The sequence below is a fragment of the Saccopteryx leptura genome, chromosome 6, assembly GCF_036850995.1.
Source record: "Saccopteryx leptura isolate mSacLep1 chromosome 6, mSacLep1_pri_phased_curated, whole genome shotgun sequence".
Lineage (NCBI taxonomy): Eukaryota > Metazoa > Chordata > Mammalia > Chiroptera > Emballonuridae > Saccopteryx > Saccopteryx leptura.
Window position 1 is genome coordinate 168,451,789 of NC_089508.1, and position 27,639 is coordinate 168,479,427.

The 27,639-nt window shown below is 41.0% G+C and overlaps 2 protein-coding genes across 10 annotated transcripts in view; one reads left to right on the plus strand and one right to left on the minus strand.

Annotated features, from left to right (window-relative positions):
* Positions 1–22,387, plus strand: part of TCERG1 (transcription elongation regulator 1) — a 60,551-nt gene extending 38,164 nt beyond the window's left edge. For 8 of the 9 annotated variants that reach the window (XM_066388171.1, XM_066388179.1, XM_066388173.1 and 5 more), the window contains 8 exons: positions 4,152–4,270; positions 8,993–9,143; positions 13,718–13,882; positions 14,524–14,706; positions 17,387–17,566; positions 18,575–18,658; positions 20,106–20,206; positions 21,349–22,387. In XM_066388171.1, the coding sequence (XP_066244268.1) occupies positions 4,152–4,270; positions 8,993–9,143; positions 13,718–13,882; positions 14,524–14,706; positions 17,387–17,566; positions 18,575–18,658; positions 20,106–20,206; positions 21,349–21,550 (1,185 nt within the window). In that variant the 3' untranslated portion in view covers positions 21,551–22,387. Of the gene's footprint in view, positions 1–4,151; positions 4,271–8,992; positions 9,144–13,717; positions 13,883–14,523; positions 14,707–17,386; positions 17,567–18,574; positions 18,659–20,105; positions 20,207–20,988; positions 21,083–21,348 lie in introns of all 9 variants that reach the window. The other variant, XR_010752010.1, reaches the window with a different exon arrangement.
* A 3,291-nt stretch (positions 22,388–25,678) lies between these two features.
* Positions 25,679–26,938, minus strand: GPR151 (G protein-coupled receptor 151). The gene has a single exon (XM_066344585.1). It carries the CDS (start codon positions 26,936–26,938, stop codon positions 25,679–25,681), a length of 1,260 nt encoding a protein of 419 aa, XP_066200682.1.
* Between the last annotated feature and the right edge of the window lie 701 nt (positions 26,939–27,639).

A 27,639-nucleotide genomic window follows, 5' to 3' on the forward strand; every position in this document is an offset into this window, starting at 1 on the left:
CCAAACTCATGAGGTTAAATATGTGCAGCTTTTTGTAGGTCAATTATATTTCAGTAAAAAAGAAAAAAAATGGAATATTATAGCACCCTAGAAGCTGCCTTGAAGTAGTAAGACAGTATAGTTCTTCAGGCTGTACATATTTTTTTGATTATGCCTACAAAAGTGAACTTAGACTAGGAATTGTTTTTGAAACTTACTTTTTTAACATTTTGTTCAAGAGTTAATGTTATAAGAAAATATGCTTTGAATAGAGACTATAAAGCCAAGTGTATTGGAAAGTATGACACAGATAATTAGGAGAGATTTGGAAGCGTAATAGAACTCCTGGTTTTCTATGAGATGTTCTCAGAATGATTCCCAACCTTGGCGTGAGTTGTGAAGTGTTCTCTAGCTTCTCAAAAGAAATGTTTTAATACTTTTTTTACAATTAGGAAAATATATACTGAGAAAGGAGAGGGGTTAGAATCAAGTCTCCCTCTCCCATCAGCGTGCAGATGCTCCATGATTTACTGTGGTGCTGTGTTTAGAAGGTTTGGAAAATGACCTACATGCCTGGCAGGGAACTGGTGAGGTATTACAGATATTTCTGTATAGCTGTGAGAGATTGGTGGGTACATGTGGACTGACCTGGAAAGATGTCTGAAGGTATTGTAAAGAAAACATTTTTTGAGTTTTCCAAAGATAATTGTATGTACATAAAGAGCCAAATAATTCTCTAAGATATGTTAGGAAAAATTATCAGAGTGTTGCTCCAGTTTTATTCTGAAGATAATCCATAGAGCCCTGGTCCCCAACTCCTGGGCCGCAGACCGGTACCGGTCCGCAGAGAAAGAATAAATAACTTACATTATTTCTGTTTTATTTATATTTAAGTCTGAACAATGTATTATTTTTTAAAAATGACCAGATTCCCTCTGTTACATCTGTCTAAGACTCACTCTTGACACTTGTCTCGTAAGTTCGACAATTATATAATATTTAAAAATACCACAGTTTTTACACCGGTCGCATAATTTTACTTTGTGCATTTATCCGTCCCACCCTAAAGGTTGGTCCGTGAAAATATTTTCTGACATTAAACCGTTCCGTGGCCCAAAAAAGGTTGGGGACCACTGCTATAGAGCCTTCTGACTTGCTTCAGTCTGGCGGTTTACCATCTGCATCTGACACATAGCTGCCATTTGGGGGGATGACAGCTCTTCACAGTTATCGTGAGGAATTTTCTCTACCTCTCTGGGGTTTTTGGAGAATGAGTTGGAGGAGCTTACCTGTTCCCTGCATCATGTTTTCTTGATTTGCTCCCTTTTGATGCTTTCCATTCCTTTAGTGGCTTCTTGAGAGAACATGCATAGGCAATAAATGTTTGAGGCTTTACATATTTAAAAACGTGTTTATTGTAGCCTTATTTGAAGTTGCTTGGCTGGCTAAGGAATTTGAGGTGGGAAATTTTTTTCCTTCGGGATTTTGAAGGCATTGCTCTGCTTCTAGTTTTAGTGTTGTTTTTGACTTGTTTCTTATTCCTTCTGTGGGAACATGTAGGGTATTACCTTAGTCTTCAGTGTTTTGAAATTTTATGATTATGCGTGCTGGTGGAAAGGCTCGTTGCTGGTCTTGCTTCCTCTTGCAGTGTGGAAACACAGTGTCTGTCTATTCTGAGATTTTGTCCTTCTGGGCTAGTCCTCAACGTGTCTATTTTTTTTTTCCCTTGTCTTTTGTTTGAACTTTCTGTATGATTTTTTCACTTTTATTCCCTAACCCCTCAGTTAGAATTTTTATTTCTTTTGTCATCTTTTATAGTTTCTGACTCTTTTGTTCTTTGAGTTTTTCATGTTTTATGGTTCACTATCTTAGTTTTAGGAAATCATTTAGGATTTCTTCTTTATTTAAATGTTCATTTTCCTGCATAGTCTTTGTTCCCACTAAGGATTTTGTTTTGGTCTGTTTTTCATGTTCGAGAGTTGTCTTAGAAGTCTTGTTGACGCCAACCACTCAAGATTAGGATTGAGGCACTAAAACACTGACCCATTTTAGCATTTATTTGGGCTTTTAGGATTGGGGCTTTATTGTAGAGCAGTAGTTCTCCACCAGGGGCGCTGCTAAACACTACCCACCCAGGGTGAAAATCACTGCTGCAGGGTGACTTAGGCTGGTTTGTTAAGTATCTTCTGGAGCAGGTAAGTTTTCGGCTGCTCAGGTTCTGGATAAGAACTTCTAGTCATCTGGCTGGAGGGCACAGTTCTTGCTGCTTTGGTTCTGAGAGGACTGTTGTAATATTTGGTGTATAAATGTTTTCTTAATTCTCTGTGTTTTCATTCTGGTATGCCTCATTCCTAATTCTTGTTTCCCTAAATCCAGATACTTGTTTTATCTTCTAGAACAGGGATCAGCAAAGAATTCCCATAGAGGTCAGAAAATATTTTGGGCTTTGTGGCCATATTGGTCTCCATCACAGTTGTGTAACTGCTGTTGTATAGAAGCATCCATAGGTGTACGTAAAGGAATGAACATGACTTCAAATAAATCTTTATGGACACTGACATTTAAATTTCATGTAGTGTTCACATATCTTGCAATTTTCTATTTCTCTATTCAACCACTTAAAAATGTCAGAAGTATTCTTGGGCTGCATAAAAATAGGCAGCAGGCCCGATCTGGCCAGCAGGTCATGATTTTCCTGCTCTGGAGAACAAGCGCTTGCCGTTTCCTGGAGTGCAGGAGGAGCAGGCCCCAGATACATACACTTGGCGGTGGGGGCGGGGGGGGGGGGTTAGCGATGGTACTGCTTACGCAGCCTGTCGTAGCGGTGCCCCCCCTTGTGCAGGGGGAGCAGGCCCCAGATACATACACTTGGCGGTGGGGGGGGGTTAGCGATGGTACTGCTTACGCAGCCTGTCGTAGCGATGCCCCCCTTGTGCAGGGGGAGCAGGCCCCAGATACATACACTTAGCAGTGGGGGGGGGGGGTTTAGCGATGGTACTGCTTACGCAGCCTGTCGTAGCGGTGCCCCCCTTACTTGCACGGTGTCCGTTGAGGATTCTCTACTTCAAAAAAAATGGTTCGTTTTCTTTTTTTTAAACACTTATCCAGTGACTTTAGTCATAGTAGGTAGAGTATGAATTCTTGGTCTTTAAGAGAAAAAAGTTTGTTTTTCATTAATTCCTTTGTTTTCTTGACTGCTGGTTTAGGGTCAGCTTTCTCATGTCTGCCAGATTCTTTACTACTTGTCCCTCTGCTTTTCAATTTCCAGAGTTACTGTTTCTCTTTTTCCTGTTCCCTGTTCTTGTGACTTTAAAACAGAAATTCCTCTCCTGTCGTTTAATTAGTGTTTGTAGAAGGCAGGAAATGGATGTGCATATTCAGTTTTTTCTTCACTGTACTTTATTAAGTGGGTAAAAATATTATGGAATAGATGTAAAGCATAGTTATTTTGGTGAAAATTATGTCTTAAACACAAGTAAAGAAATAAATAAAATTAGATTTAGTACCATTAATGTTTGTTCTAGAATGGGTTTGGGAGGATTGTGATTTCTTTTAAACATTTCTAAATTGCTTGGAATTTTTTTGAGAGGATAGGAGAGATGAGAAGCATCAACCTATACTTGTGTTACTTTAGTTGTTCATTGATTGCTTCTCATACATACCTTGCCCCAGGGGCTCCAGCTGAGCCAGTGACACCTTACTCAAGCCAGTGACCTTGGGCTTCAAGCCAGCAACTTTTGGGCTCAAGCCAGTGACAGTGGAATCATGTTGTTGATCCCACACTCAAGCTGGCGACCTCGAGGTTTCAAACCTGGGGCTTTAGTGTCCCAGGTCTACACTATCCACTGCGCCACCACTGGTCAGGCACCTGAAGTTTTTTAAATAAACATATTCAATTTGTAATTGGGGAAAATAAAAATTAAAGGGGCTTTTTAACATTTTCCCTATTCTGAAAGCCCAGGCATAGGGTTGTATGCCTCTGTGATACTGTCACTGGCGCTTTAAGGCGAGCCTTGCTGTAGGTAATCTGCATGTAATTGAGTTACCCATATTCTTCTGATTATAGATTGGGCAGAGCTAGTGACTTAGTATTCTTTTTATGTTCCATAATTTGGGAGTTAAATTACCTGTATGAAAGACTAATTTGTCAAATTGGTTTACTTTTGTGATAGGTATTTGATCAGTATGTTAAGACCAGGGCGGAGGAAGAACGCAGGGAAAAGAAAAACAAAATAATGCAAGCCAAGGAAGATTTCAAAAAAATGATGGAAGAAGCAAAATTTAATCCAAGGTATGTGGTTCGTTACTGGCAACCATCAAAATACGTGTTTTCTCAAAAGATCAGTTTTAAAAAATTATATACACACACGTGATCTTTTGAAGATTTGGATATGAAAAACTTTCTTTTTACATACGGGGGGGCAAAAGATAGGTCTACAGTTCTTCGTATAGAAAATAAAGCAATACTTAATAAATAATGCGAGAGTAAAGTGTTTCGGGTACTGACACTGTAGACCTGCTCTGCCCCACCCTGCGTGTCCTCGGAGCAATCCCTGGGGCTCTGCAGGCCCTGGTTTTCAGTGTTTCCCTGCGGGAAGAGTTTTCTTTAGAAACTGGTAAATTGTAGAAAGTCTGTCCCTGACTTACAGTTTTACACATACTAAATTGCAAAGCAGGGACATTATTTTGATTAAAATAGTGAAGGACCTTTCAGTTTTCTAAGTATCTAGATTATGATTTTCTTTGATATTTTCAGTTGCTTGCTAATGTGTACTGAATATATGTAATGGACTGAAAAAAATGAGACATTTTAAACGTGCTAGCATCATATGTAGTAGAAATAATAGCATCAATGTTTGGGTATTTTTTGTGCGCTTAAAGATATATATATACATATATGCACCTAAAATGTTTGTGTGTATGTGTAAATATGCACATGCCTACTATCTCATTCAGTCTTTAAAACAGCCGATATCATTAGGTACCCATATCATATCTATTTTATAGATAAGGAAAGTAAAACATAAACAGATTAGGTAACTTGCCCAAAGGAATGTAGGATTTCATCCTGATCGCAGTATTACACAGCATCGTCTGGGCAGGGAGGGCGACTCCCTTCTTTACGCATTAGCTGTGGGAGTCGGTGGTTGTGGGTTCAGAACATGGAGAAGTTCTAAAACTAGAGTGGAATCATGGAGTGTCTGCATTAAGTGGCACTTTTTGTAAAAGTTCATTTTGTATAAAGTTATTTTGTTAGTGGATATGTGTTGTTTGAGAAAGTATATTTGAAATTAGAAGAGAAATTGTGGCATTAATATAGATTTCAGAAATTAAAACTAGAGAACTTGTGGCCGTGAAGAATGTAATATTCTTCAGGGGGTATGGAGTTTCAAACTCCAGTGGGGCTCGAGCTTTTTCTTAATCCAAAGTGTGAGGTGAATTCATGGGTCACAGTAGTTGAAACTGGGTTGTAAAGCACATTTCTAGAGGCAGGTTTGGAGATGCCATGCTGAAATACTTAAAGGTAAAGTCTCATGATATCTACAGCTTTTTTGCAAATGAGTCAGCAAAACATATCCATTTATTAAAACCCTTTATGTATCGGGGAATAATTGAAACTCCAGAGGTACTGTATTTTCCTTCTGAGGTTGGATGAATGAGGTCGTGCTGTATTTCAGGACCCCCCTGGTGCTCTTTTGGAGCAGACAGTTGTCAGAGTGATCTGTACATGCTGTTTACTTCAGACAGTAAAGCTATCTGGTACATAAGTAGATGTCCTATTACGTGGGTCATTGTGCTGTATTGCTGTATTGATGCATTTAATGCTAGCATACATTAGGATCAAGTTTGGTAAGTAGCAGAAAGTAAGGAGGAATAACATAAAGTTGAGAAATTACTGTCCACTGGCCTTTCTCTCTGAATAGGGGAAGACTGCCTTCACAGAAACTCTTTAGTAGCGTTTGTAGGTAAAGGCAGTGGGGTTTATGCCAAGGGAAAGAGTGACCTGGGAAAATTACTTAACTTCAGTGCCTGTGTCCACTATGTCTTTTCTTTTGTAATGGACATTCCAGGTCAACTCCTGATCATTGTAATCTTCCCCAGCCCTTACCACCAACCAATATCCACTCCATCCTTCCCCCAACAAAAAGGACTCTTACACCATGTCTGTTATAAAATAGTGCTTTTTGGAGTTTAGAGATGAGTCAGATAGAAACATCTCTGGGAACTTAATGCTAAAATTTCATTTTAGTCTGTCCTGGTAGAAAATATTATTTTACCTATTATAAAAAATATAAATAAGTGTAAAATAATTGAATTCTCATTTTTTACACGTTAATTTTACTTTTTTTTTTTTTTTTAACAGAGACAGAGTCAGAGAGAGGGATAGATAGGGGCAAATAGGAGTGGAGAGAGATGAGAAGCATCAATCACAGTTTTTCATTGTGACACCTTAGTTCATTGATTGCTTTATCATATGTTCCTTGACTGTGGGCCTTCAGCAGACCGAGTAACCCCTTGCTCGAGCCAGTGACCTTGGGTCCACGCTGGTGAGCTTTGCTCAAACCAGAAGAGCCCGCGCTTAAGCTGGCGACCTCAGGGTCTCGAACCTGGGTCCTCTGCATCCCAGTCCGATGCTCTATGCACTGAACCACCGCCTGGTCAGGCGTTAATTTTAAATTTTTAAGAAGCTTTCTTCTTTCATCATGGTATTGCTTTTTCTGCCCTAAGATTAAAAGGCAAGGTGCTTGATTTATCGTGGAAACAGATTTAATGGGCTACATGTGATGTTTTTTCTGGGGTACACATTATTTCAACTTAGAGTTTTGTTATGGTTATGTATACATTGCACAAACCAGGTTTTCATTATATCCTGTCAAAAATGAATTAATTAAATTAGATACTGTGAGTAATAACAAGTTGCATATAAAAGATGATTAGAATCTGACTTTGGTTAGCAAAACGTAAAAAGAGCACATATTAGCTGAGAGTGGTACTCCTGATCTTTAGTAGTTGTTTTAAATTCTGAAGGTTTTTTTCTTTATAATTCAGGCCTGTAATCTTTGTTTAATTTGCCTCATTTTTTCACCTCTAAAAACATGCTAAATATGGGAGATTTATTATGAGAGAAAATTCTTATTATATAAGGTAAAAGCTTCAAATACTAAAATATGTTCAAACATACGAATTCTTTGTAAATGCCTTTTATTTATGGAGAAACTTTTTTTATACATACCCTCATTAGCTCTCATTTAGCTCATCTTGATATTTAGCCTCTGGGTGTTTGCTGAGCTTTTTGGATTTATATATTGATGTTTTTCATTAAATTTGGAAGGTTTTTGGTCAGTATATTTTATGCCCTGATTCACTCTTTTCTCTTTTAGGATTCTAATTACACATATATCAGTGTTTGGTATTATTCACATGTTCCTGGGACTGTTCTCCCCTTCCCGCCAATATTTTTTGTGTTCTTTTGATTAGATCATTGCTACTGCTCTAGCTTTTAGTTAGTGACTCTATCTGCTATCTCTACTCTCATGTTAAGCGTATCAAGAGAATTTTTCCTGCCCCTTTCTTTTTTTTATATTTCTCATATCTCTACTCTTTAATTCTTCCATTATAATTAAATAGTTTTAAAGTATTTATGTACCTAGAACAATATCTGGGTATGTTTGGTTCAGTTTCTATTGGCTTTTAAGGTTTCCCTATGGACCACATGTTTCTTTGTATATTTAGTAATTTTTAATTGAGTTTTGGAAATTGTGAATAATGGGTAGAGACTCAAGTCTGTTATCTTCATGTGAAGAGTGCAAATTCTTGATTTAGCAGGCAGTTCAATTACTGGCTCATCACAGTAATTTTACCTTTAATTTTATGCTTTGTTAGTGTGGACCTCAGAAACTGGAAGGTATCTCTCCTAACCTTCCTGCTTTGTTTCCCTTATGGGTCTTTGAAGCTTGTTTTCCTGATACTGTGTTTATTATTTATTTATTTATTTATTTATTTATGTTTTACAGGGACAGGGAGAGTCAGAGAGAGGGATAGATAGGGACAGACAGGAATGGAGAGAGATGAGATGCATCAATCATCAGTTTTTCATTGTGACACCTTAGTTGTTCATTGATTGCTTTCTCATATGTGTCTTGACCGTGGGCCTTCAGCAGACCGAGTGACCCCATGCTTGAGCCAGCGACCTTGGGTCTAAGCTGGTGAGCTTTGCTCAAACCAGATGAGCCCGCGCTCAAGCTGGCGACCTCAGGGTCTCGAACCTGGGTCCTCTGCATCCCAGTCCGACGCTTTATCCACTGTGCCACCACCTGGTCAGGCAATACTGTGTTTATTTTCTCCTGCAGCTCTCCTCAGTCTCTAATGTCTCTCTGTCTCATGTAACAGCTTGTTACAGGGAGTGGTCTTTTTCTGCTCTTACACAGCTCGGCCTTGGCTATAGACTCAGGGAATCCTATGGGGTAGTCTTCTGGGGCTCCCTCTCTCTCTCCAGCTTCTTTTTCTGGTATTTTAGCACCCAGACTCTTGCTACTTCTAGCTCATTGGGACCATTGTACTCTGCTTGTACCCTAGCTTTACATCTTGGGAAATGGTGCCATGGCAGAGGGCAGTGGGGCTTGCTCAGTTTTACTCTACCTCTTTGTTGTCCACTGCTTGGAATCAGTTCAGTAAGAGGTACTCCACCATGGGCAGATGCAGGACTCAGCCTCATCTCAGGATGCAGCTAGAGGAGCCCTTAAGTCTCTTAAGCACACACGTTCTTTGCTCTCTGCTGTGTGTGGATCTTCCTGCCACCAATCTGATAGTAAAACAGACCTCTTACGACATCTTCATCCTTTAGACCTTTTTACTTTCTGTACGTAGATCGTTCACTGTTTAAGCAGATGGTAGGATTCAGTGTCTTTTTTGGCATATACTCTTGCTGGAAAAATGGTATCTTCTGCTATGCCTTTTGACAAGCAGAAGAAATAGCTCTAACAAAGTTAGCACACTTGCCATTTTGTTACAGAGCTACTTTTAGTGAATTTGCAGCCAAGCATGCTAAAGATTCAAGATTCAAAGCAATTGAAAAGATGAAAGATCGAGAAGCCTTGTTCAATGAATTTGTGGCGGCTGCGAGGAAGAAGGAGAAAGAAGATTCGAAGACTAGAGGCGAGAAGGTAAGGTGGCTGTAGCTCCAGTGGTCTGATGGATGGTGGTGGTAGTGGGGAGGGCCGTGCTGGGGCTGTTTCTGTCTCATTCACAAGCATAAATAACAGGACTCACATTTACTGTTCAGCCTTTTAAGTTAACTTTTATAATTGTTTATAGGTGTATATTCTATCACTTTACTTCTACAGTGCCTATTTTCATAGCTGTACTAAATAAACTACACAGGTTTGCTTTAAATGTTATTAATGCTGAGAGGCCTGGTAAGCCCAGAACGGGTTGTTAGGCCTGTCTGTTCACGGGCCAGCTAAATGCCTGCTAAGATGTCAAGATTCTTTATAGGTGGTAACATTTAAGTTTCAAAAGCTTCTTTATCTTTTTTTTTTTTGCCCTCTAAAAGCATTTTAGTGACTTTCTAATCTTTTAGTAAACATACCTTACATATAAATTATTGCTTATCAGAATTAAAGGTCAGCTATCAAAGATTAATGAATTCCAAATGTCATTTGACGGCAGTGTCAAGAGTGGAGAGGAGCTCACTACTGGGAGGCAGGCAGGCAGGGAGATGGCACCAGTGGTGCGCGAACCATGAAAACATGCAACGCTCTCCCACTGTCCCGGCCGCTTTGGGGGCGGACCTCGGAACCTCATCATTATTGACATTTAAAATTGCCTCCTTCTAGGAAGTTAAAACATGACAAATTCTAGTAGGTGTTGTTAGGGAATAAAACAGTTCGCATTGGGAAGAAGCAAGCCTCTTTCATTGAAAATAACATTGAAATAAATAACTTTTGTCAGAAATATCTGAAATTTCCTGATTTACTGGGCCTCAAAAGTAGATCTTTTCCAGAATTATTTCAGTATTAACATTTTTTTGTAAAATGATTATGCTTTTCAGAGAAAATGTGTAAAATATTAAATTCTACTTAAACATTTTATGTTTTGTATTAGAAACATGTTAATGAATTGTTTGCTACTTTTGACTTTTAGTAATAACTTATTTGATTAAAGAAAACCAAGTAAATGAATGATTTAGATATTGTATGATTGCTTTTATACAAATTGAATGTTTTTCTCTTTGCGTTTGTAACTGGTTTTTTTTCTAAACACTTTTTTTATGTAACTATTTTATGTATTCTGTTTTATAACAAGTGGATAGACTTTACGGTTTTGTGCTGTGTGGCCTGTCAATCAGTTCAGTCTAACAGCTGTCAATCACTGATACGCAGAGTATTATGGGATTCCCTAGTGAGGAAAGAAATGGTATCTCTGTGTGGTGACTTTAGCCTTCTGTAGTTCTGGTACTTGACAGGTTTTTAGTCTTTTTCCTTATGAAGTGATGAGAGTTGTGCCCAGAAGGTGTTAATAGAGATAAGACATTACATCTAAATAACCTACTATATTTAGTTTCTCTTCATTATAAAATTTTAATTCTTTAAATTATGGGTTTGGCTTTGTTCAATTGCTAAGTTTTTTAAAAAGGTAAAACTTTTTCAGCCAATTTAAAGAATGCAAAATCAATTACTAATTAGACCATGAAAGCAGAAATCTTTAAAGTAAGGTAAATGTAGTACATTTATAGTATATTTCTATTCTGAGAAGTGTTTGGTTAATGAAATTTTATCACATTCTTTATGACTTTCAGTGCACATTCTTATGAAATATATCGACTATACTGTTTTTGCTGTTTTTTTTTAACTGTGTGGTTGAAGAGTAAGATCAGTGCCACAGTCCTTGTGATTCTCTAACCGAGTCAGTCGCTTTAGAATAAAAGCGTGAGGTAATTACTTGCTGAGACAAAGCCCGGGAAGGACATTGACTTTTGGCAAAATCTTTTTTCTGCTCTGTAGGCATTTTCAAGCTAAAAGGTGCATCATTTTCATGTAGCCTTCACCAGTAATTCTCCATTTTATAAAAAAAGTCCCACCCCCACAAACTTTGTTTACTTTTACTAGACTGTTTTGTTTGCAAAAGTAGCTACCTTCTTTTTTGCAAAAGTTTTTGTTGAGTATACTTTATGTATCATGATAACCAATTTTTATACAATTGTGGTTCAAATAATTTACCTATTGGAACAACATATTTGAAGTTACACACAATGGAGTTAATCCTTTTATAAGATTGGCATTTTTCTCTCCTCTCTTTCAAATTTCCTGCTGATATTTCCCCCCCCCCCCCAAATGAGAGGAGGGGAGATAGACTCCTGCATGCACCCCAACTGGGATCCACTCAGTAACCCCAGTCGGGGGCCAATGCTCTGCCCATCTGGGACCTTGCTCACAATCGAGCCATTTCTAGTGCCTGCATGGAGCCATCCTCAGCACCCAGCGCCCATGCCCTTGAACCAGTTGAGCCATGGCTGCTGGAGGGGTGGGGGCCAGGGTGGAGAAGCAGATGGTCGTTTTTTCTGTGTATCCTGACCGGGAATCAAACCCGGGACATCCACATGCTGGGCTGATGCTCTACTACTGAGCCAACTGGCTAGGGCGAACAGTTTTTTCTGTTACACTACATAAATAAGGCTAAGGAGACTATTTCTCTCTATTAAATTAAATAGGTTAGATGTTAAGGTTTTTTCATATTTGGAAAGTTTTATTTAAAGTTTACTTTGTCTATATACATCACACATTTTAAAAACTTTGATAGTTTTCACTTTATAGGCTTTGTGTTCAATATTTGAAAATTATTATAATAATATAAATTCCTATGGCTTAGAAAGATTCCTGTTTTGATTCAGCTTACATGTTTTTATTCAACATGAATTTTATAAACGTTGCCTTCTAGTTATCATGCATTTAGGAATTTGGTGTTCATCCTGTCAAAATACAAAGTAGACAAAGTGAACAGTGAATTTGTTACATCACTTACCTCAAGTAGTTTATTGTCACTGTCTGCAAATACTGGGTGTATGAGTATTTCTCATATTCCAAAGTCAAGAGCCAAGTTATGAAGTGGGGAAGTCCACAGCTGAGTAGCTCTTGTCTTTCTCTTATAACCTTACAAGTGTTTTCCAAAGAGGATATCAACCCCCATTTTAATCTAATTGGAGAGGTGAGGTTATAGGAGGAAATGTGAGGGTTGGAATATGCAGAAGGAATGCCTCCTTTATTTTGTGCCCACACATTTTAAATTCTGATTCCATTGCTAATTCCTCCTTTCCTTGGTCAGGAGGGAAGGCATCATGTTTAATCTCTATCGGGAGAAGAGAGAGGTTCTTGACATGGTCAGAATACTCTGCCCAAATGGCTTTTGCCACATTGAGTGAATTCCTGAGGAGGAGTACAAAACAATTTAGATGAGACTTGAGTTTTAAAACAGGTCCGTAAAGGTGCATTAAAATGAATACCTCATTTATACCTTTCCCTATTAAAAAAATTTATAAATTCAGTTTGGGAAAGGGTTTCTAAGTATTATATATATTAATATTGAAGGATTCATATTATTTAATGCCTTTGGTATAATGTTACTAATTTGGTCCTTCAGTTGAGTATGTTAATATATACTCTGAGTACATACTCTGAGTTGTATAATGATAAAAGTACTTATTTAATGACTAAAAAGTACAGAAAATCTGAATGCAGTTTTTTTTTAGTAATGATTATGACCAACAGAAAAATCTATACTTTTCTTGTAGATGAAGGTATAAAAACATTGCTCTTTTTTAAACTGAAATATAAAAATTAAACTTAACTCTTTTTAGATATTTAACAGTAGTTTCAGGTTTGTAATGAATAAGATTTGCTATTTGTGCTTAACTGTTTATAAATTCTATTTTAACAAATAAATTTATTTTTTTAAATTTATCTACTTTTTAAAGTAAATCATTCTTTATTTTATTTTATTTTTACAGGGACAGAGAGAGAATCAGATAGAGGGATAGATAGGGACAGACAGGAACGGAGAGAGAGGAGAAGCATCAATCATCAGTTTTTTGTTGCGACACCGTAGTTGTTCATTGATTGCTTTCTCATATGTGCCATGACCGCGGGCCTTCAGCAGACTGAGTAACCCCCCCCCCCCCCTCGAGCCAGTGACCTTGGGTCCATGCTAGTGAGCTTTTTTTTTTTTTTTTTTTTTTTTTGCTCAAGCCAGATAAGCCCATGCTCAAGTTGGCTATCCTGGGGTCTCGAACCTGGGTCCTTCCGCATCCCAGTCCGACGCTCTATCCACTGCGCCACCGCCTGGTCAGGCTAAAGTAAATCATTCTTACCAGCTTTATGTTATTTTACGTTCAGTTTATAAGCTGGTTCTTAGCTAAAAAATAAAGGCAAGTTCATATTCCTTATGAAAACATGGCAATTCTGAGATCAAATGTTATAAACAACATAAAAATTTTTCTATATTTAAATAATTTCACTGGAGAATGATTGATCTTGACTTTGATGTTTTAAATGACAGTCGATATGTATATTTTAAAATTTCTCATGAAAGAAATTTTGATACTATCTTTTACTGAAATTTAATCTACTCTAAATAAGTGCATTTAAAAAGTTATTTTTAAGGCAAGTGAACATTTTTTTAGTTGTAAGCATTTAGATATGAGGATCTTCTCATTGTTCTTCCTTTATCTTGTTTTGAAATGCAGATTAAGTCAGATTTCTTTGAACTGTTATCTAATCATCACCTGGACAGTCAGTCCCGATGGAGCAAAGTGAAAGACAAAGTAGAGAGTGACCCTCGCTACAAAGCGGTGGACAGCTCGTCAATGCGGGAAGACCTGTTCAAGCAGTACATTGAAAAAATAGCCAAGGTAACCGTTGTGTTCACGGGACTGTAACTGTGGAATAGTGGCATTCAAAATTGCGTTATAAAGGCACTTGCTGCTGTTTAGGGGTTTGGAGTTTTTTATCTTCTTAATATAAGAATCTCCAGCCTGACCAAGTGGTGGGGCAGGAGATAGATCGTTGACTGGGATGCGGAGGACCCAGGTTTGAAACCCTGAGGTCTCCGACTTGAGCGCGGGCTCACCGGTTTGAGCGCAGGGTCGCTGGCTTGAGCGTGGTATCATAGACATGACCCCATGGTTGCTGACTTGAGCCTAAGGTCGCTGGCTTGAGCAAGGGGTCACTCGCTCGGCTGTAGCCTGCTGGTCAAGGCACATATGAGAAAGCAATCAATGAAGAACTAAAGTGCCACAATGAAGAATTGATGCTTCTCATCTCTCTCCCGTCCGTCTGTCTCTATCTCTCCTTCTCTCTGTCTTTCTGTTTCTGTCACAAAAAAATAAATGAATAAAGAATCTCCAGTAGTTGATACAGAAATGAGGTGTGTTTAGATATACAGTATTCTTGGTAAAAAAGTAGGCTTTGAAATTTGTAATTGACAAATTTTATTTTATGGAAATGTTTTGACGCAGTTGGAAAAAAGGATAATGTCCTTTCACTTTTTCAGAATTTAGACTCGGAGAAAGAAAAGGAGCTGGAAAGGCAAGCCCGCATCGAGGCTAGCCTCCGGGAGCGGGAGCGGGAGGTGCAGAAGGCTCGGTCGGAGCAAACGAAGGAGATCGACCGTGAGCGGGAGCAGCACAAGCGGGAGGAAGCAATCCAGAACTTCAAAGCGCTTCTGTCTGACATGGTACACGCTCCTCTCGCTCTCTGTGCTGTGCTGGACGGGAGAAATCCACCACAGTACCTCCTAGTGAACGTTTTACTGTTATCTGTAAACTAAAGAACTCTGAGGGATATACTTTCCTGTTATTTATGAAGTGGTCTAAAATTGAGTGTTTGGTATTAGCTCTGTTGGAATAGGCAAAATCTAGTTACTTAATATTTTCAGAAGTTAGATGTTTTGTGTACATGAAAACTCATACTCCTTTAGTAGTGTCAAAGCTTTATTTTAATTGGTCTTGCTGGAAGTCATGCTGAATTATTACACGCTTACAGTCCATAGTAAGGAGCAAGTGTGCTGAACATAATTGACCCTTGTTGATGGAGGGTCGTCATTGTGAGGGCCCGTTACTGTTCGTGCAGATGGTGTGAAAAGTAGGGCTGGAGGTGTCCTGACCCAGGAGGGACTGCGCAGCTCTCTGGGAGGCACTTCTGTTTGCCAGGGTTGCTGAGATCCGCAGGCACACTGTCCGGCGGTGAGTGCCCGGGCTGCTCCGCTCCTCTGCTTGTTTCTTCCCCTTCTTTGTCGCCATCTTTCCTGCTCTTTCTTCTGTTTCCATTGGAGCCACTCTTTAAGTTGCACCTGTCGGGCTTCAGATTTTCCCCCTTGTTTCTGCTGATGAGTTTTCAGTTTCCTGTCTCTTCGCTGGACAGTTGGAGTTGTTTTCTTATTTTTTTCCCTGCCTTGTGTCCCCCAAATTTATTTTTATTACAACCACAGAAATCTGTATAAAAGGCACATTCGATTTTGTGACAATTCCCAGGCTGGCAGAAGGTGGCAGTCCTCCATACTCTTAGCAGTTGCCCACATTTCAAATTCAGACTCTTTAGCTTGATGGAAGATGTTCATTCCTGACTCGCCCACCTTCATGTTGCCTTGCCTGCTCTGGCTCCCTCTCGTCCTGAACAAGGCTTCAGGCTTGCTGAACTTAATCTGAATCCTGCCATTGCTCCTGCCAGCCCTCCACCTAGAATGCTTTTAAACTTCCCACCATGGTGGCAGACTTCCTTGTTCTCCAAGAGCACACACAGTATCCTGTCTTCTGGGAGGCTGATCCTGCCCATTGGGCAAATCCAAACTCACTGTGGCTGTTACCACCCTGTGCTCTGTGTGTGCCAGTGCACACGTGCTGTGTCACTTTGGTTGTGGGCATACATGCTTGTCTTCCCTAAAGTGAGCCCTTTGGAGGAAGGGATCAGCATCTTAATTTGTATTCCCAGGCCGAGCATAGTATTTGCCTGACATGTATTTAGATGCTTGATAAATGTTGGGTAAATAAATGTTTTTGTGTTTTTCTTACCTGTCTTCTCACCTCCTATATTTCTTAGCATGGCAGCAGTGTGACTTACTGCTAAGGCCATTACCAGCAGTGAAGCATACCTTTCTACTGGTTGGTGAGCCAGCTAGACCTCTCTGGTGGTCTGTTATTTGGTCTTCTTAACCATGCTAATTCTTCCTTATGCTTGGAGATGTCACTTCCAGTATGTAGTTGATAAGTCCAAATTTGAGCTCAAGATTTGTTGAGAGGTTTTTGTTTTGTTTTGTTTTTCCCTGTGAGCTGCTTGGTGCTACAATAAGAATGTATTTCCTAGTTCATTTGTATCCATCTTTTCTATTAGAAGTTTGTAAGATGTTAAATAGAGTACTGAGGGTGCTGGCTGGTTGGTTCAGTGGTAGAGCATTGGCCTGGTGTGTGGATGTCCTGTGTTTGTTTCCTGGTCAGGACCCACAGGAGACGCACCCTTCTGCTTCTCCACCCCTCTCCCTCTCCTTGCTCGCTTTTCTCTTTCTCTCTTCCCCTCCTGAAGCTATGTCTTGATTGGAGCAAGTTGGCCCCAGATGTTGAGGATGGCTCCATGGCCTCTGCCTCAGGCACTAAGAAGAGCTTGGTTGCTGAGCAACGGAGCAACACCCCAAATGGGCAGAGCATCATCCCCTAGTGTAGCGGTTCTCAACCTGTGGGTCGCAACCCCGGCGGTGGTCAAACGACCACAACACAGGGGTCGCCTAAAGCCATCGGAAAATACATATTTATTATATATATATATTTATTATATATACATATATTATATATAAATAAAATATGTGTTTTCCAAAATAAAATATATATATAAATAAAATATGTATTTTCCGAAATAAAATATATATAAATAAAATATGTATTTTCCGAAATAAAATATATATAAATAAAATATGTATTTTCCGATGGCTTTAGGCGACCCCTGTGTTTTGGTGTTCGACCCCCGCCGGGGTCGCGACCCACAGGTTGAGAATCGCTGCCCTAGTGGGCTTGCTGGGTGGATCCTGGTCAGGGTGCATGCAGGAGTCTGTCTGCTTCCCCTTCTCTCACTGAATTAAAAACAAAACAAAAGAGAGTACTGAATACTATTAAAGTGATTAGGGACTATGGTTGATGGGAGATACCTTCTCTTCATCCTTTCCCACCTTGAAACCCACACTTGATAGCTTAGGTGAGCTCTAGGAGGTAAGATTTCTGGCTTAAAGGAGCAGATTTTTAGTGACTGCTTAACTAAGGTGAAGTCGCCAGAAGCTCCTTTGTTAAAATTGTCATTTGTAAAGAATTATGCCCTTTGTTGTTGAAGTATGAAAAGGTCGGTCTGGTGGCAGACACGGCTCTCTGTTTTAGGTACGCTCTTCAGATGTGTCATGGTCCGACACGCGGAGGACTCTGCGGAAGGACCACCGCTGGGAGTCTGGGTCCTTGTTGGAGAGAGAGGAGAAGGAGAAGCTGTTCAATGAACACATTGAAGCACTTACCAAAAAGAAGAGGGAGCACTTTAGGCAACTTCTGGATGAAACTTCTGCAGTAAGAGTCTCTTTTTTTCCTATTTTAATCTACATGAATCTTTGTTAATAATACCAAAAAGTAAAACATTGATAAGATTTGTCATGGTGTCTAGATTCATTACTGGTATTCATGGGTTATGATGCTCATGTAAAATGTTAATGGTATTCTTGCTCTTTAAAAATTAAAAGCATTGGGCCTGACCTGTGGTGGCACAGTGGATAAAGCGTTGACCTGGAAATGCTGAGGTCGCCAGTTCAAAACCCTGGGCTTGCCTGGTCAAGGCATATATGGGAGTTGATGCTTCCAGCTCCTCCCCCCTTCTCTCTCTCTGTTTCTCTCTCTCCCTCTCTCTCTCCTCTCTAAAAATGAATAATTAAAAAAAAAATTAAAAGCATTGACCTGGAATGCTGAGGTTGAAGCCCTGGGCTCGCCCAGTCAAGTGACATACAAGAAGCAACTACTAGGAGTTTATGCTTCCCACTCCTCCACATCACCTTGCTCTCTCCTCTTTCTAAAAATCAGTAAATAAGATTTTAAAACACCACCAAAAAAACAAGAATTATAAAAAAATTACTTGCATTTGCAATTCTTAAGTCCTTATCTCTTCCCTGGCTGCTCACAGTGTCCTTAGCTGTGTGTGACCATTGACCCGTCCCGACAGGAGGGTTAGTTGGGTCCCTCTCCGCTCCGTTTCCGTCTGGCAGCTTGTACACCCGGGTGTCCAGGTTTTCTCCTGTTTCCCCGCTCTCTCGCAGATGTTTCTTCAGAAGGTCTGATGTTGCCCTGGAGATACAGGGTGTGCAGGGATTGTCTTAGGCCACCGTGAGCATTTGGCCACGAACATAACTCTTGTGGCCAGCCATCCCAAAGAGACTTAACGCTGCTCTCCCGTTCCGGACGGTTCATTACGCCGGGCGTACAGGGGTGCGCAGGCCGGAGTGCATTGCGTGCCACGTGTGCTGTGCTGGGATGCCCTCAGTAAAAGTGAGTTGTATTTATATGTTTTATTTCCTCGTCTTTTTAAAGATTACCTTAACATCCACATGGAAAGAAGTAAAAAAAATCATTAAGGAAGATCCTCGGTGCATTAAATTCTCCTCCAGTGACAGGGTAAGAGGATTTTGTGTGAGATTTATTATCACTTTATAAATATTAATTGGGTGCTTAATTAGCAGCACTAGTATCTTGACCAAATAAGCTGATGATTTTAAGCAAATCATTTTGAAGTGTATGAGAAATGAATCTGAATTTTAATTTCATATTTTCTTTCTTGCATGATATTTTAACAAGACAATGTAATAGAAACAAAAAAGATTAACCTTTGGGGTTAAACCTGTGTTTTGGGATTTTAGAGAAGCCATTGTTTTAATTTACTGTGTAGTCAGGGTTGCCTAGGCAGGCGCGTTCAGGCCGGCATGTGGTCCTGCCCGCAGAGCCGCGGAGTGCGGTCTCCAGTGTTCGGAGCCCCCAAGCCTCTGCAGTGGAGGAACCTTGGGTGCGGGAAGCTGAGCGGAGCCCTGGTCTGCTCTCGCGGTCGGGCTGAGACCGGGAGTGGTTCAGGGGAGTGGAGCTGGCTGCGGTCTCTGTGACCCTTGGCCTGGCATGTGTTCTCTTCCCATTGTTTTCCTTTCTGGCTTGTTTTCTCTAGTAGAGTCAGAAACCCATAGATCCAATACAGCGGGTCCTCGGGTTCCCAGTCTTGACATACGACATTTTGAGTTTATGACACTCACTCCCGTAAAAACTTTAAAAAATTGAGATGTGAGTGTTTTGCCTACACCGTTAGCATCGTACTTACGGACTGTGGGCGAACTGGTTGGGTTGCGCGTGGCTGAAGAATACGCAGTAACGGTGTATTTGTATTTTTGTGTTCTAGATTATGATTTTACAACTGTGTTAGGATAGGTAAGTGACTTAGGCTAGGGTGTGTTTCGACTTACACCGAGATTCGGGTTACGTCAGTGTCGTAGGAACGGAACTGTGCAGTAACCCGAGGACCCCCGTACTCTTCCTTCTAGGCCCTGTTAGGTCCTTGCAATAGATGTGTGGAGCAGCAGACAGACGGAGCTGCGTTTGAGGGGGAGACTTGTACCCGAGAGATCCAGTCTCAGCTCTGACTTTTCTGATTGCTTAGAATTGATAATAAAGTCTTTTTTACTAGGAAAGCTAAATGCTCAGTATAACTTAAAGTTCTGAATGTTATGGTTGGTGTACCCATAAATTATACCACGTTAGTATCTGTGTGCTTGAGGATATAAATATAGTCTATATTTAACCCTTAATTTATTTTTTAAGAGTGTTATGAAGATGAAAGGGAATAGCCTCATAAATGTTTTACATGGTTCCAAGTTCTTGCTTTCCTTTTGTCTTAAAAATATACATTGCCGATCCTGCATTTTAATGACTGACTGTTATGTGAACACAAATGTACCTTACTGCTTTTTTCTTTTGAATTTTTTAGTTTATGATGTGACTTACAAATTACTAGTCTTATAAATAATTAATATTAGTTGTAGAATTATTGGGCTGTTTTTCTAATCTTACCACCTTCTTACAGAAAAAACAAAGAGAGTTTGAAGAGTACATCAGAGACAAATACATCACGGCCAAAGCTGACTTCAGGACGCTTTTGAAAGAGACCAAATTTATAACATATAGGTATGTGCAATGTGGTGGTTCACGTCCGAGTCACTGTCTTCACTAGTCCTTACTCTGACAGCCGAAGCATACAGTTCACACACATGCTGACATTAACTTTTAAGAAGGAGAAGAAGCCAACGCTGTCAAAGACAGCGAGTCCATCTCTACTTTACTTTTTTTTTAAAGAAAGGGCCCAGATGTCAATTCTTATTTTGTGTTACCCACCCATCCAATTTTTTAAACACTTATTTTTACTTCACTGCTTTTTTAGGAGTGCCCCCTCTTTAAGAGTTGTATTTTGTGAAGAGACTTTTTAAATAGTCTGTCACTGTCAGTTCCCTTTGCCTCCTGAAGCCCGATCAGTGCTGCTGAGCCGGCTGCCGCTCGCAGTCCTCTAAACCGTCTCACTGAAGCTCAGCAAAGCGTTTTCAGGAAAGCAGTTTGCTGGCTACTTTTCAGTAAAAACTTGAAATGGTAAAAGCAGAGCTTTAAAACCAGACTTCTCTGTAACATAGCCAGTCGGTTCCCAGCCCCAGCCGTTGGTCACCGGGAGGACGAGCGGACCTTGCCTAGGGCCCGTGCAGGAAGGCGTTGCTGTCACTCCTCCAGTTTTTCTTGCTCTCAGAGAAAGCTCTGACACATCTAACGAAGGGTGCGTGCACGGGAGGACAGCTAGCGCTGAGGGTGTGGTCTCGAGGTATTTTGTCACTGGATTTTTTTGGTCAGGGTCCTTAATGTTTTGCATCAGCTTGGGCTTTTCAATTAGATGTGAAGTAAGACTTCTTTCTACATTTTTATAGTTAATTTAGTGAAAGATGTGAAAGTGAAAGCTTGTGAAAGATGCTGGGATTGGCAGCCCCGCAGACTGAAGTCCTCTGTTCATCCACAGAACAGGTACAGCACGGGCAAGACCTACCCACCCGCCCTCAGCCCTGGTCTGGAGGGACCGCCAGTAGGGGTGGGAGGGTAATGCAGCTTCTGAGGCCCTTTCACTCCTTGGAGTCTTTGCTGAGGCGACCACAAAGGTGACCACTGCAGTGAAATTTTTCTTAAAAAAAAAAGTGGAAACACAATTAGGAACTAGATGGACATTTCCAGCTCATATCTGAAAGACCAGTGGACAGCAGTCAGTCATTCTTGTACTTCTTTTCTTATTGCAGATCCAAAAAGCTAATCCAGGAATCTGATCAGCACCTGAAAGACGTGGAGAAGATTTTGCAGAACGACAAGCGGTATCTAGTACTAGACTGTGTGCCCGAGGAGAGGCGGAAGCTGATTGTGGCGTACGTGGATGACCTGGACCGCCGCGGCCCACCGCCGCCGCCCACCGCGTCCGAGCCCACCCGGCGGTCAACGAAGTAGTTCTGCGTACTCTTCCACAGGGGTATCTATTCATTCAAAATGCTTGCATGAGCCAATTTTCAGGTTTTTACATGTATGTGCATTAGTCAGACTATTGCAAAACCATCTGACGAACAGAAGGAGAAGCATTCGTGAACAGTTGCTGAACAGAGAACACTTTGGGAATATTTATGCTTTTCTTTGTGTGGCATGACTGACATACATACTCAAATATAGGCTGTCTCTAGTAAATCTAAAACCTTGAAGCTAAAATCATCCCTTTCCGAGGTGTGGAAGCCAGTGACTTTGGTGGCGTTCTTTCTAGCAGTGTTACACAGCAAGGCCTAAGGGCATTTGTAGTCAACTTGCAAGGTGCAGGTACCACGGACTCCAAGAAAAACCCAAGTTGGTTTTGTTTTGATTTTGTTTTTTAAAGCGGGTAAAAGAGAAAACACTGAAAATTAAATTCTTATCTCCCAGAGGTTAAGGTTATTTTAATGGACATACTTTTACCTTTGTCTCAAAAAACACTTTAGTTTTATTTGTTCACTTCTCCCCTCTCAAATATAGGCCACGTCTTGTTTAGCCTAAGAGAAGATTCATTTAGTCATTTCTTCTCAGGTATGGAGCCACGGTCATAACTAACATGTTGGCCAGAATAGAACTGCTGGTTGAACACATTCACCTTTAAATGATCTTTATCATTATTCTGGATTAGACAACAGTTTACCTTTCTGGTGTTTCCTGTAAACTATACTCTTGTTTGAATGTTAAACTTTTGTTTCTAAAGTTTAATTTGAAGATGTTTTGAATGTTCAGTTTATGTATTTGAACTACAATAAACAAACCCTTTTTATATATGTGGATTGTATATGATTATGTTACATAATTTATAAAACCTTTTTTTAAACCTGTTCTTAAAAGCAGCAGCAAATGTAATTTGGTACAAAAAAAGTTGGCCTTAAGTCACATGGTTTTGAAAGGCTTGAATAGAATAATAAATTATTTGCAGTATAAAAGGGACAGGATTTGTAAAGGACCACTTTGGTGCTTAGTCTCTTAGCACTATCTCATTGCTTTATCACAGGAAGCTGAGCTTAGTTTTTTTGCTTTTGCCTTTTGTATTAACATTGACAGTGTTTTCCTGGCATCCTTCCCACGCCTTATGCGCACCATAGCGGGAAGCCTCACCTCGATTTCCTGTGCTCTCTAGCTTTACCCCCCCCACCCCCACCCCTGGGGTTTACAAAGACCCTTCTTAGTCATTCCTTTGTAGGTTTCTGCTTTCCGTATAGCACATCAGTGTTTAGGAAAACCTATGTCAGTAGGATAATCTAGTCGCTGTGTTAAAACACATGCTATGATTGTAACAAAACCTGAAAAGGAATACCTACAGATTTGCATTTGTATGTGATGTGTACACACATACACACATTCCCATCTGTGTTAGTACTTAGCTTAAATATTTTAGATGCCACCGAACTGACGCGAACTGTGTTTAATAAACTGGAAGGGATTATTTCACCTAAGGTCTTAACATGTAAAGTTGCTAATTAGCAGGACTTTCTTCTTTTTCCTTCCTCTTACTTTGAAGTTCATGTTTATAAATTTGAGTGATTTTTAAGTTCTATGAGGAGTGAAACTGAAGTGTTTTGACTGTCTACAAAGGTGAGCCTTCTAGGATGATTTGTTATGGAAAATTCTGCATAGTGTTGTTTTACTCATTTGCACTTCTGTTCCTCACAGTAGAGAAGTGTGAAGGAAATGGTTTTGCGATCTCTATAATTTCCTACTTTTGTTGTAAAGTATTGGGGATTGATTGCTTGTGTAATTTGCAAATCAGACTCTTCTGTGCAGATTTGGTTCTTGCAGTTATACTGTGTTTCAGTATCTGCATCTTGATGAGCTGCTTATCAGCCCAGTCTTTAAAAATAAATGATTCCATTTCCCCTGAGACCTGTGGTGAGGTCTGACCTCCCGCAAAGCCCCATGGTGCCAAGTGATGGTTTTGAAAGAAGCATTCAAGACAAAGACTTTAAATCTCCAAAACTGTCTGAAGTGAAATAATTGTTTTTATTTGTTTATAAGTTAAAATATCAAACACTGGAACCTTACATCCTACATTTACTATATATAATGTACATTAAAATCTTTAATCCAAATAGTTCATCACAGATGATTTTAAAGGTAATCCCTTTGTATAATTATCACAGAAACAATATTTTGGATACTTAAGTTGTACTTTATGTGATCACATGAGCCTTAGAATAAAATTTGTGATGAACCAAGTAAAAGAAAACAGCCCTATCTTCTGTGTTAAAACAAACCATGACCATTTGTTGAAACAAGACCCAAAAAATCCAGACTGAACATTTATTTAAAAATAAAAATTCCATTCACAGTATTTTTTATATTTCACATTCTTCGTTGCTTGCTTTAAAGACAGTTTGTTTTCTCTTGAGGGAATCCTTCAATGAAAATACCCCAGAGTTTCATTATAGATAACCAAGAAACATGGATAAATGCCTTTATTTATTTAATAGGGGAAGAAATGTAGCATCATCATGTTTTGGGGGTGTGCTGTAACTTGCTGTAAAATGAACAGTTATTACCTGTTCAGGTTTTACTGGTAATATGTTTGGGAGCACACAATTTAATTTTACTGCTTTTCTTCCTGCATTGCCCTTGTGTTTTTTTCCTTGTTACTCTTGATCATCTGTATCACACACAAGCTTAGGCGTTTTAAAAGTTGGGCAGGATTCAAGTTCACTGATACAGGCACATTAATGCCATTTAACAAGACATTTCATCTCTATCCCCCTTTCACCATGACATTTGATGATTGCCTTCAGTCATTAATACCTATATATTAGCCATGGCTTATAGTTTATGGTGAGAGAAAGGAAATAATTGGGAGGAACAGCTTGATTTCAGCTTGCAGAAGAGGAAGTGTCTTCTGTTATTTGGGAAGAATAGATCATTGGGAAGGGGGGAGGGGAGGGTAGTTGTCGAAGTTCTTTCTCCATATCAGAATATAGTAAGCTGCTAAAACCCTTACACTTAGAAGCTGAAGATCCACTCAGGTGGCATTAAAAAGATCAACAGAGCAGATCTTAGTATAAGGCAAAGTTTGAACTTACTTACACTTGGCCAAAATAAACTGATGTGAAATGAGCTCGGGATTGGAACGGGGTGTTCCCTATTCTGCAACCTTCAGGCTTAGAAATTCTATACAGGTTTTTATCAAGTAAATTTACTTACATTAAGCAAATGAAGATAACTCATAATGTTTGATAGGTGAAGCTAGGGCTGGCAGGTTCAGGAAGAAAAAGCTAAGGGAAGGGGATGCGGGTTTTGACAGATAAGCTAAGCTCTACTCCAGCCGGTACAGGGCTGGTCTAAAGAGTACCCAATGAAAAATGACAAAATAGCTGGGCTTTCTAAGCATGCAGCACAACTCTTTGGGCAGCCGGGTGTTAAGTCTGCAACATAATTACTGCTAACCTGGGATTCCACTTACCAAATTGCAGAGTTTGAAAATGCAGCTGATTTGACTGGGTGGTGGGCACACAGATCATGTATCAGAAATGTACACTTGACACCTATGTGACCCTACAGACCAGTGTCACCCCAACAAATTTTAGAAGTTCCAAATAAAGCAGACTGTGAAGCAGTTGTTTTGTAATTCCTAAAGGTAGGATATGTTGCCATGTGTTACATCAGGGGTCCCCAAACTTTTTACACAGGGGGCCAGTTCACTGTCCCTTAGACCATTGGAGGGCTGGACTATAAAAAAAACTGTGAACAAATCCCTATGCACACTGCACATATCTTATTATAAAGTAAAAAAACAAAACAGAAACAAATACAATATTTAAAATAAAGAACAAGTAAATTAAAATCAACAAACTGACCAGTATTTCAATGGGAACTATGGGCCTGCTTTTGGCTAATGAGATGGTCAATGTGCTCCTCTCACTGACCACCAATGAAAGAGGTGCCCCTTCCAAAGTGCGGTGGGGGCCGGATAAATGGCCTCAGGGGGCCGCATGCGGCCCGCGGGCCGTAGTTTGGGGACCCCTGTGTTACATGGTAAACTCAGCTATGCCAGCTGAGTACAGTCACAGTTTGTTTTGCTTTGAAACTTAGTCATTTATCACAGTCTCCTGCCTCTTGCTCTTCGTGTTCCCAGGGGATGGGGTCACTGTTTTGTACATAAGGGACTGTGTCCCTCTCGTGCCAAAACTGCTCTACATCGGGGAGGACGGGGATCTCTGCCTTGTCAGCTTTCTCCCTCCTGGAGGAGGAGGAGCCTGCTTTCGCCTTCTCGGGAATGGACGTCGTGGACTCGGGAGAGGGAGCACTGTCCGGAGGGACCTGGGAGTTGCCAGCCGGTGGTTGCTGAGACTCGGAGCCGGCTGGCTGCTTTTTGGTTATCATCCATTTCCATAAGCCTTTCACGCCCTCTTTGAACTCCCCGGACATCACTAGAAAGATGAGAGGATTTGCTGAAGAGATGGAAAACATCAGGACTTGAGACAGGGCTATGAAACCTTGCGGTGGGGCTGGGCCTCCAGCCTGCAGGTGCCATGTCCACAGCCACGCTATCCATTCAGGGAGCCACAGAACAGCCGAGGTGACGGCCATGCTCAGCAACATCACTGTGAGCTGCTTAGAGCGCATCTGGTTTCTAAGGTGTTGAGTCTTAGTTCCTCGCTTTTGACTTTGGCCATACGCTCTCCAGAAATAAAAGCTGGCAAAGAGTAACGGCAGACAAAACACCAGGAGAGGGTAGAGCTTACCGAACATGGACATGAAGTCTTCGGCCACAGCGGGGACATCCACGAGGCACATTTCCACACCTCCGTGAAGCCTGGTGGTGCTAAAGAAGCATTCCGGCAGGGGCAACAGGCTCGCCACAGCCCAGATAGCCACCAGCACTGACCAGATGGTGCAGCTGTGGATGCTTACTTGCTTGGCTGGGTTGCTCGCGTACATGAAGCAAACTTTGGCCACTGCAACCATGGTCAGGCTCTTGGCTGCCATGCATGTGTGGATGAACCAGTCAGAGGATTTGCAGACAAACCAGCCCAGATCCCAGATGCCCCGGGAGTACGCTGCAGCGCGGACGGGGGCCGCAAACAGCAGGAGCGAGAGGTCAGCCAGGCTCAGGTTCAGAATCAGAGAGTGGATCAGGGACGGCTTTCCTTTCCAGGCACCGTGGAGGAGGAGGCCAATCACGCACAGGTTCCCCACGAAGCCCACCAGGCAGACGGCCACCAAGAGAGCGGGCACGATGGTCCTCCAGTCCTTGGAGTCGGAGGGCAGGTACCCTCCGGCAAAGTGGAGGTAAGCAAAGGACTCGTTCATGATGCTGGCGTTGCCGTCTGCGGAGGCCCCTGCCAGCATCGCCTTCTCCGGGCAGGGCCTCCGTACAGAAGTTAGCTTCTCTGGGTCTTTTTGCCTTGGCTGTCTGGCATGGGAAATAAATACGCTGCGTCACTGTCAAATGACACCTCTGGACCCTCCCCTTGCTTATTTTCAGAGAAGGTCGACTGCTGAGCTCTCCTCTGCGGGGAGGCTCGGCACCGGGTGTACCCTGACTGCACTGTGCGGCAGGCAGCAGGGCGCCTGCTTGCTGCTCATTAGCAAGTCTAATATCAAAGATAAATGATAAATGAGGAGGACATACATGTAAGTGCGGTGGGTTCCTGGAGGATCACGAGAGCCAGTCAAGGCAATTATTGTTAACCAGCTGTTTCTGAAATCCTGACTGCGGGCTGCCGTTCATTCAGTAAACGCTACACCTGGACTATTGGAGCCCTGGAAATGAGCACTTACCGGCATCACCTGGAGAGCTTGATCCAGCGGACCTGGTGTAGGTTAGAGCTGATTTCTTTGCTCTTAGAAGGCCAAGCAGCCTTCAGTAGTGGGACTATTCCATCCTTAAACTGTGATTGAACAAGGCAATGACGGAACCAGGGGAAGAGATTGTGGCTGAGAAGGAGCAAGCCTAAGGACAGGACTAGGTAGGAAGGGGGGACAGGTGAGAGCAACAGGTAGAAGGGAGACGCAGAACGCTGGGTCTCGGAATCTGCTGCCTCGGATGC

Excerpts from the sequence above, each read along its gene's own strand:
- GPR151 (XM_066344585.1), bottom strand. The coding sequence starts at position 26,938 with ATGCTGGCAGGGGCCTCCGCAGACGGCAACGCCAGCATCATGAACGAG.